The following is a 10,068-nucleotide window of genomic DNA, read 5'->3' on the forward strand; positions in this document are numbered from 1 at the left end:
TACCACTACACCTAACACCTGGAGTATGTATTCAGGAGAGTCTTTTAATTGACACTGACCCTGATCAAGTCTTGTGTTTGTAAATTCAGTATGGTTAATCCTTCCTTCACCAGCCCAGGTCCACCTGAGAGAAAGAGTCCCATGTAACACATGCTCTACCTGGAAGCACCTGTGAGTTACATCTGGCCAAGTCCATATTGGGTAAGGATAAGGAAGGTACCAGTGAGTGGGGTCATCTGCTAACCAGTGTTACAATAGTTTATAATAATTAAGCTGTTTTGAGAAAATGTATCAGACTAAGAAGAGACATTGGTGTGATCCATTTATAAAGCAGAGACATCGCAAGATATTGATATAGTTAGTTTTTATTAGACATCAAAGGGAAAACAGTGTTCCAGAAAGAATCGTATCTGGGAAATGTCATAAAAGATAATAATGAAATACGTTTAGATTTGTTCATGTATACAGTTACTTACAAGTTGCAATCAAATATTAATGCATGCAGAAGAAAAACACTTGCTTGTCTCCACATGTCCACATCAACATTTGTGGTACGTGTTATAAAAGTAGAAGACTTTCAGTGTACTGATAACTGTATTATAGCAGCAGGAGTTAAATTATTTATTTTTAATTTCTTCACACATAAACCCTTATATCTTGAAGGACAGATCTTCTGGAGAATGGTAAAATATTTAAAGGCAAAAGAGGAGGCAGTATAATCTCAAGCTCCTGTAGACCTATAAAACTTAAAAGTGGATGGTGGGAGTTATAGTTCTAGACCAAAAAAACATGAACACCATCAGAGAATGTTTTTGCATTTTACAATAGCCACAAAAGTACCACAACTTGGTATGTAATGATGCAGTGCCAATTCTTTTCTACTTTTTTTTTCAGAACATAGGGTTGGTTGATTTCTGGAGACACCTTTGATCAGACAGCAGATACCTGTGATGTTTTTAAAGCATGGACCTTTAAAATAGGAATTCACAAAATCCAACCTTCTGTTCAACAGAATCCAAACACTTTTTGTATATAATTCAGTTCTGGCCAAGTCACATACAGAACCCAATGCAAATAATTAAAATCATGTCTTATGTCTGCAATTAAGGACATTGTGGATCCCTATTTTAAAGATAAAAGCCTTTGAAGACCACACTGCTGCATGCAAACAAGGGTACGCATATTAATTCCACTTCATACTATTTAGATATAGTTATACAGTACTGGTCTCAACTTCTCAATATAACGTAGCAATGAGACAATATAAAAAGAGCAGTCTATTTTTATGTTTTCATTTATGCTGTTTCATAACATATTGACTTGAAATTCCTGAATATCCACAAGGCACACATTATTTGCAAGATTGTGTCTAGTCTCAAGGTGCACTGTGTGTAATATATTTGTAACTTGAATCATTGCTTTAAATATGATGCAGTAAAACCTTCTGTACCGTTATATGTACTGGCCTAATAATTTAACATGGACCATTAAATAAAAGAAAAGGTAGATACTATTAATATCAGAGTTGTTCTACAGCCTTGAGGGTTTGCAATATAGTTCAGAAAATTGTGAATCTTCATAAATTGCAGGTTGAATAGCAGCACAAAAGGGTTAGACATTGACATGCTCCTATGTGATATGTGTTTTGTATCTGCAGACCTGCAGCTAGAGTACTGTCTCAATTAAAGTGAAAACATGGTTAATACAGAACACCTATACATTCATACACATATAAGAGCAGAAGACTGAACAAGTTAACAGAACCATAAAAGTGCTAAGAGATGGCAATGTTTCAGGCTAAACAATAGGAAACTCGGTTGTTCTCTCTTCAGAGCTTTCCTCAGATGTGTTAGGTTCAGGTGTAAAAGCAACTTTCTGCAGAGTGGGATTTGTGTGTTCTTCAGAACTTTCTGAGGAATGGGTGTTGGTACTCTTTGTAACGGCACTGTAATCCGCTGAATGTGTTGTGCTGTCCTCATCAGATGCGCTGCTTGATCCTCTCTGTGTAGTTGGCAAAGCAAATGAATGAAGGTTAAACCATAGAAAGCAAACATATATTTCTGAGACAAAGGGAAGGAACTTGGATATTAACTTATATGCATAAACCATAAGTTTTCAGTTTGAAAGACATGACTAACTTTCTTCTGTGTTTGGTCCAAAGGTTTTAAAAGAAAATAATACTTTGTAACTGCCTCATTTTTAATGTATTTCTATTGTTGAGGCACTACATTAAATTTATAATTAAAAAAACAAAACATAGACAGATAAAGCAAAAACTGGAATCTCTGCAGTAACCAAGCCGCAAAGATTTGATCTATTTTGAAAACAGGAGAGTCGGCACACATTATAAAATTGCTTACCCATAATTTGAATTTTAAGTTTTATATAGCTTTTAAACATTCGTAACCTCAATAATTTATTCTTTTGAACATGTTTATGAAAGAGTAAAACCACAGCCCACCAGAGTGAAAATCCAAAGCTCTCTATTCACTCGTATGGGATTTTTAGGAACATATCTATCAAGGTGAAAGTGAGAGAAAGTAAGCCGTTTCAATTCCCATACGAATAAATAAAGAGTAATTAAATATCTCTGATGGACTTTGATGAGCTCTGTTTCATGCAGTTGATCCACCGCTCGCATGTTCATTCACATATACTGCACTGGCGGTGCAGGCTTTCCGTTGGCTTGGCCAGGTCCTAGTACTATTGCACAATTTATACGAACCCGCACAAACTAATTTATATACAGTTGGGGAGTATCAATACTTTGGTTGAATAATAAATGGAATATGCTCCCCAACTGCATACAAATGAGTTTGTGTGGCTCTATGTAAATTGTGCATGAGCTCTGTTGATAAGTATGCCTTTTAGCATAATACAGCAGTGTGTATTATGCTAGAATACTTTTTAGCATATTTCTGTATCAAAGTGTGAAAAAAGAATGCACCAAAAGTGAACCCCCTAGATTGACTGCAAAACTATTTAATCTGATTAAAACAAAGGATCTGGTATTTCTTTGAGATGCTTTATGCAAATCCATGCAGCCATTTTCCCCCCAGTTTTGGTAGCTGGACAACTTTCTTCTGCAGTGCTAGAGTATAATGAGAATAGTGCTTCAACACAGCATCTCCCAGAAATGACAGACAAATATTAGTACTGTATTAATCTTTATGAAGCTGAAATAAAAAAAGAAACTCCTGTATTTAACTTGACTGCCTGACAAGGTTTACATTTTACCTTTTTTCCTTTCAAATCACGCTTGAGCAGATTCAAGAGAAGGTCCCGTCTCGATCTATAATTGTCTCCTCTGGGATAGGAAAGTTGTTCAGCAGTCTCTGTCACACCAGGTTCTACAGTTTGACTCTCTTCAGAAGATGAATCAGAAGAATCAGATTTACTGCTTTCGCTGCTTTCACTTGATGAATTCTAAAATTACAAATGTACAGCATAAATATGTATATACATTTATATGGACAGTTAGCTAGGCATATACTGTACAGTTGTTTGCAGTTTATCCTCCACTCTTTAAATCTGTGTTTTAGCAGACTAAATGAGCAGATCACTGGGAGACTAGTTTTTGCTATTGTAGTTAGTTCTGTTAGCGTTTTTGTTTAAATGTAAATATTTCTTAGCTTTAGTAGGTTACAAGGGGCTATTTTTAATTGCATTTTAATTGTAAATTATATAGTGAATAAAGTACCCCCTCTTGTAAAATAAAAGGATATTGTAAGCAGAAGGCCGAGTGTTTTTATACAGGTCATGGAACTCCGAGGTAACTTCTAATATCCTCATATTTTGCAACTGGGGGTACTTTATTTATTATAATACACAAGTTTCTGTTAGTCATGTGACAGAAATTACATCAGAACTCACCGTTTATAACTGATAACATCAGAACTCACCGTTTATAAGGTTATAATTTACAAAATATTCCTTTTGTGTATTATATCCTTATAAACAGTGAGTTCTGATGTCATCAGTTATAAACGGTTCTGATGTAATTTCTGTCACATGACGTGTGTATGATAATAAATAAAGTACCCCGTGTTGCAAAATATGAGGATATTAGAAGTTACCTCTGAGTTCCATGACCTGTATAAAAACACTTGGCCTTCGGCCTTGTGTTTTTATATGGTCATGAAACTCCTCGGTAACTTATACTATCCTTATATTTTACAAGAGGGGGTACTTTATTCACTATATAACAATAGTGTCATATAGCTATGAGGTATATATATAATAAAACACAATGTACAGTATACCAACTATAACCAATAAGGGTATATCAAAGGATTCTCAGTCTGTGCCAGGTATTTTGGAACTACAATTCTAGCAGTCAACTACAATTAATGTATTCAAGGCAAATCGATCGGATTCAATTTAGACTGATCATTCACTGTGCTTCCGTCCAATGAAGACAATAACTTATAGGAAAAGGAGTGATGAATTCAGTCGGACGCAGTGGGTTGCTGCAAAAACTGTGTTTTTTATTGTGTTAAAATAAAAAACACAGTTTTTGCAGCAACCCACTGCGTCCGACTGAATTCATCACTCCTTTTCCTACAATTAATGTATATTGTTCCCTGTGTCATTTTTTATGGATATATAAACTATAGTTTTTCAGCTCTCTAACTGCAGCTGAACTCATAAACCTCATCTTTCAGCATCATTTGATAGATAATGATTTATATGGGAGTTTAGATGTAGTGTGGTATATCTACAGCTGGAGAGCAGCCTGAATATCTTTGAAATTATTTCAGAATCCCATGTCCCATATATAATGCAATTCTCCAAGGCAACATCTTACCAAATGCTAATACTTCACCTACTAAAAATCATAAATGATGTAAGAAGTTTATAACTGACTAAAGTATTCTATATGTAAAACCATTGCTACCAAATGTAAACAAATGCATTTGCCTTTTATGTAGAAGTCTCTTTTTAATGTGGACTGAGGGGACTAGACCCTGGTATTTAGCAAGTATCCATTATCTTTACATCATATTTTGTATCACATTTTTAAAATGCTGTGCATACATAAATAACAAAAGCAAATTATTTGATGTTGCAAATAACTTTGTATGCAGCAAGCTTTGAACATTTATACAAATGTTTTTTTTTCAAATTGTCAAAAAATTGTTATAAATAATCTTTGTAATTTAAATTATTGGGTGCACCATCCAAAAACCAATCCTAAATATACAGGAATATTGTACTCTTTCCTAGAATGTTCTAAATGGAAATTATTAATTAGTCACATAAATAACTATAGCATTTTTAGCAATATAAATTTTGTACATATTATTTATAGATTTGGATGACTCTTACACTCTCTGATGCTTGTATTCTCTCTATGATATGTATTGTGTGACTCTGATACAGTATATAAGAGAGACTTACTGAGTATCCAAAGGCAAGGCCAAAAAGGCAAACGAAGAGCAAAACTGTTTTCATTTTTTGAGTAAATACCTGAAATGAAATGAACAAGTATATTAAGTATCACATTCATAAATATTTAATTTCAAATAGATGAATAAAAAAATTCTCACAGTGAAATGGTCTTACCATGGTTAATGCGGAGTTAAAAAATCAATGTAGGCTTGTTCCCAGATTTCCAGAGCAGATTGCTGTTCACTGGAAGCTTTCCGTGTTCTGCAATGGCTCAGGTCTTGCAGAATTTAAACTGTATCTTCAGAAATCCCCGCCCAATCAGCATGAGACCAGGGGGTGGCATCATGAGGTTTTAGTGGCCACCTGACCTGACCACATTCCCCCACACTTCCCTTTGGTTTTGTGGTATGTCTGTCAACAGAAGGAAAGCTCTAGACTAGCATTACAGAATTACTGATGATTTTCTGCACAATTACCCTGTTAATTTATACGTGTTCTCTTTAGAAATATGCAGAAAGGTTTAACAGCAATTTTATTGTCCTGTCTGTCAAGATTACATTATTGTGAAGTCAGTTGCTCAATGTTTATGCAGCACCCATGGATTTGGAAGAATTATCCAGGTTAATGGTAACATTTACAAATTTGGCTCACAACAACGGAAGCATATTATCATAAGTGAATCATTCAATATGTTAACTTTACTCATAACAAAATTGAATGTTCAAGAACAAATGATTCTACAAAATATTAATATATACCTAGTTCTAATGTCACATTTCTGTGACAAGCTACATGCAACCAGTTCTGCTTTAAATATACAGTACACTATATACTATAACATTTTCCTAAAACATAGATGAAAAAAGCAAATTCACTGAATATTCACCTGTGAATATTTCCATTAGACAAAAATTGAGGTTTAGCAGCAAAAATATTAAAAAACAAGCTTTCTCTACAAATCTAATCATATATACTGTATATTAGTCAAAGGGTATCTTTATAAACCACTGTAGCTTTTTTATAGAAAGACAGGATAAATGTGTCACTATGCTGATGGCACCACTTACAATGATTTGATGCGCATATGCACATTTGCAATCTATGTATAACAATCAAAGGTAACCTAAAGTACATAACTGTATATAGCAAGTTTGTTATAGCAGCACACTTTGGAATCAAGAAAAAAAAACATTTAATTAAATGCTACTCTGTATTCAGTGGCATAACTATATGTTACTAGGCCCCATCAAATTAATTGTAGGGTCCCCAACATATCCAGAGGTTGTCCTGTTTTACAAATAGATGTTGAAGTTGCTCATTATTTGGGCTTCATGAGGCCCCCTATACCACCTGGGCCCCTGTAGCCACAGGGTCTGCTTTCTCTGTAGTTATGCCCCTGTTATTGTTCATTCTTTTACCATTTGGAAATAGATTCTTTTTTAGTTTGACTCTGATTCCTACATAGATATTTACAGAATTGCTGAAAGAGCCTTCTCACCAGTTAATATAATCCCTCACTTGAGTTCTAACATTTCTATAGCAGTCAGTTGGCATATTTAAATCCCTTTTACATTCCAGCCCAATTCCAGCTCTTCTTCACAACTTGAAATGAAATGGCAGGACAAAAACAAGAGATAGGCAGAAGAGGCATGTGCCTAGGGCGCAACATTGGGTAGGGCAAGTAGTGGAGGGAAATCATGAACTTATATTGTGTAGTGGTAGTGGGGAGGAACAGAGCAGCAGAGGGCAAACGATGGACATGGTGATATGGTTCATATAAAGGTTTTGGCCCTGCAAAGCCCTATATCTTTTATCTCAGGGTATAGGTGTAAGTGCAAGTACAGGAGTGTGAAGTGCAAAAACAAATGCAGCATTTAGAGCCCCATATACAAAGCACTTACACCTAACTCTGATACAGTGTAATTTTTGCAATTTACCATGCACCAGATTGAAAATCAAGCACAAAATGAAAAGAACATTCGAGACAGGTGTAAGGTAGGCCTGTATTTAAAGGAATACTCTACCCCCAAACAATGTAGGTCTGCATAAAACAGCTTACATGTAAAACGCTACTTCATGTAAAGAAACCATTTTCATAATAGTATTTTTAGTAGTGTGCCATTGGGTATCCTGAATAAAAAAATGCCATTTTAAAGAATAAGGGCCGCCCTCTGGGAGCCTAGGATTCACGGTGCACACAAACCAAACCAAACTAACCATACATATTAGGTCACATGAGTTAATTAACAGACAGAGTTCTGCCTTTTGCTTTCACATTTCTTCCTTTTACAGTTAGAGCTGCAGAATTTCTGGTTAGCACAGAGACCGTCACAAAATGATGGTTCAAGGTAAGAGATGTAAAAGGGCAATATTTACTTAAATATATATTCCAGTTTGCTAAGATTCTATAATATGCCACTTTTATATAAATTTGATATAAAGATTTCACGTAACTAAGCTCCCATGGAGGTACCCATAATAGTTCATTGTATTGTATGTATATCTTCATAGTTAGACTATTGTTATTTTATTAAATGCAACATTAGTTTCATTGGTTTTAAAATAAAGACAAAAACCATAAATCTTTTCCAGTTACAAAGTTACTAATTCACTTGTGCCACCTATATTTAGATACATCATCATCGTGGAATTTAATGCGACTCATGATAGATTTTTTATTAACTGGGTACAGCCGCCTGCGGCAGTCACACCCTGGAAAGGTATTATTCATTCCTAGGATTAATGGAAAATGTCTAGTCAAAGTTTTAGCTGCTTTCTGAATGGAATAAACATAAAGCAGAATGGATTCAAACATAGCATTTTAAAATCTAAGACTACATCAAAGTTGATAAAGTTTCAAGGTAAAGTTAATTTTTTTATTGAAATAGAATTACATTTTTCTAGCAAAACAATCCATGACAAAGACTCAGCAGTGAAAAAGTAGGAGTTCACAATGGGAATTACTGAAATTTTGGGTTATGTGCAGCCTCATAATTAGAATTGGGGCAGAAAAAATTATCTCTACTGACCTCATGTAACCTGATGAGTTGATGTACATTTATAATGCAGGTGGAGAAAGGGTCAAGTTGACCCTTGTGGAGCTCTAAGACAAATGCCTAGTCTTATCCAGAACCAGCCCTCCTCTTTAGTCTTCAGCTGCGCTACTAGCGCACAATATGAGTTCTACTCCATGAGCATTCTATGGGGCAAATGTACTAAAGGGCAAATTTTTGCCAGCGACCACTTCGCCACACTTTGCGCCACTTCACCAGGCGCAAGTGCGCTACCTTTACGCTAATTCACTAAAATGCAAAGTTGTGTCTCAGCAGCCGAACATTAACGTAACGATAACGTTCAGTAAAATTCGCACTTTAGTGAATTTGTAACAACCGCTCGCCAGAGCGAAAAGTCACCTGGTTCCATGACCTGTATAAAAACACTCGGCCTTCGGCCTCGTGTTTTTATATGGTCATGAAACTCCTCGGTAACTTATAATATCCTTATATTTTACAAGAGGGGGTACTTTATTCACTATATATTCATCATACAGTAGAACCCTCTTACGTTTTTCAGGGGGCCAGAAAGAAATGGTGTCAAATCCAGGAAAATGTAAAACCAGGGAAATGCATAATATATAGGTGAGACCACAAAACAACAATGTAAAATGAGGGAAAACTTAAAATCAGGAGATGTAAAATTGAGGTTCTACTGTATACATAAACAAATGTATAATGAGTTTGAAAACAGCATTCCAACTTTAAGTGACCCAAGCTATGTTATTTTAAGAACATAACATAAATATAATAACTTTACTTCTTGTTTTACTTAAGATGGAAGGGCTGCTTTTACTTTGTTTTATACTTATAAAGGCTCACTTACTACTGTATAATCTGGGGTGTCATTAGGCAGCAGATGCCAACAGCACAACAATGCCAAAGGTGTTAGTTTATTAAGGTGTTTAGAGTAGTACACTATTTGAGTTGTTCATCATTAGACCAGATTCTTGGTTCTCCTCACTCTCCCAGTGGCACATGGTCTGTGTTGTTTATTATGAACCCTTCCAAAGAGGGTTAGTAGTGTGTTTGACAGGATGAACAGGATTTTGCAAGCCTGAAAAGGTTAACAGACTTCCGGAAAATGACTTTCGCAAATCCTCAGTGTGAACGCTGACTGTGTTTCCTGTGTTAATTTGTATAAAAATACAGCTGCCACCACAATATTGGAATCTCAGTCACTTACTAAAATGAACACATGGATAATTATTGCTTTTGCATAAACCAGTTCTGGCAAACGTCCATCTATTTTTCCAAGCAGAGGGACCCTTAATAAGAACTTTTGAGGAAAAAGTTGTTTACAGGATGTATCAATACACTGTGACAGGATATAGATGTACATATAAGGGATGTCGTTTATGGGAACATTTATGGGGGGAAGCCAACAATTTAATTAGATGTTAGCTGTTTAAAAATAAACTCTGCAAAATTTGCAGATGCAAATTCCTGAGCTAAAAGCAGCTATAATTTAAGAACAACTTAGTAGTTTTCTGAAAAGGTTTAAGGGTTTTTTTAATCACAACAATACTCTTGGGAGTCATTAAATGGCTCATATCCAGTTACAGACACTTCTCTTTTATTTGTATAGGAAATGTCTATGGAAGATCCTGCTATTGGTACTGTA

The 10,068-nt window shown here is 35.2% G+C and overlaps 1 protein-coding gene across 1 annotated transcript; it reads right to left on the bottom strand.

Moving 5' to 3' along the window:
• Positions 1-349: 349 nt before the first annotated feature.
• LOC108706759 lies at positions 350-5,674 on the bottom strand. Its single transcript, XM_018243438.2, has 4 exons — positions 5,566-5,674; positions 5,401-5,469; positions 3,238-3,426; positions 350-2,001 (listed from the first exon to the last, which is right to left on the bottom strand). The coding sequence occupies exons 1-4, from the start codon at positions 5,566-5,568 to the stop codon at positions 1,798-1,800; spliced, it is 465 nt and encodes a 154-aa protein (XP_018098927.1). The 5' UTR covers positions 5,569-5,674; the 3' UTR covers positions 350-1,797.
• Between the last annotated feature and the right edge of the window lie 4,394 nt (positions 5,675-10,068).

The sequence above is a fragment of the Xenopus laevis genome, chromosome 1S, assembly GCF_017654675.1.
Source record: "Xenopus laevis strain J_2021 chromosome 1S, Xenopus_laevis_v10.1, whole genome shotgun sequence".
Taxonomy (NCBI): Eukaryota; Metazoa; Chordata; class Amphibia; order Anura; family Pipidae; genus Xenopus; species Xenopus laevis.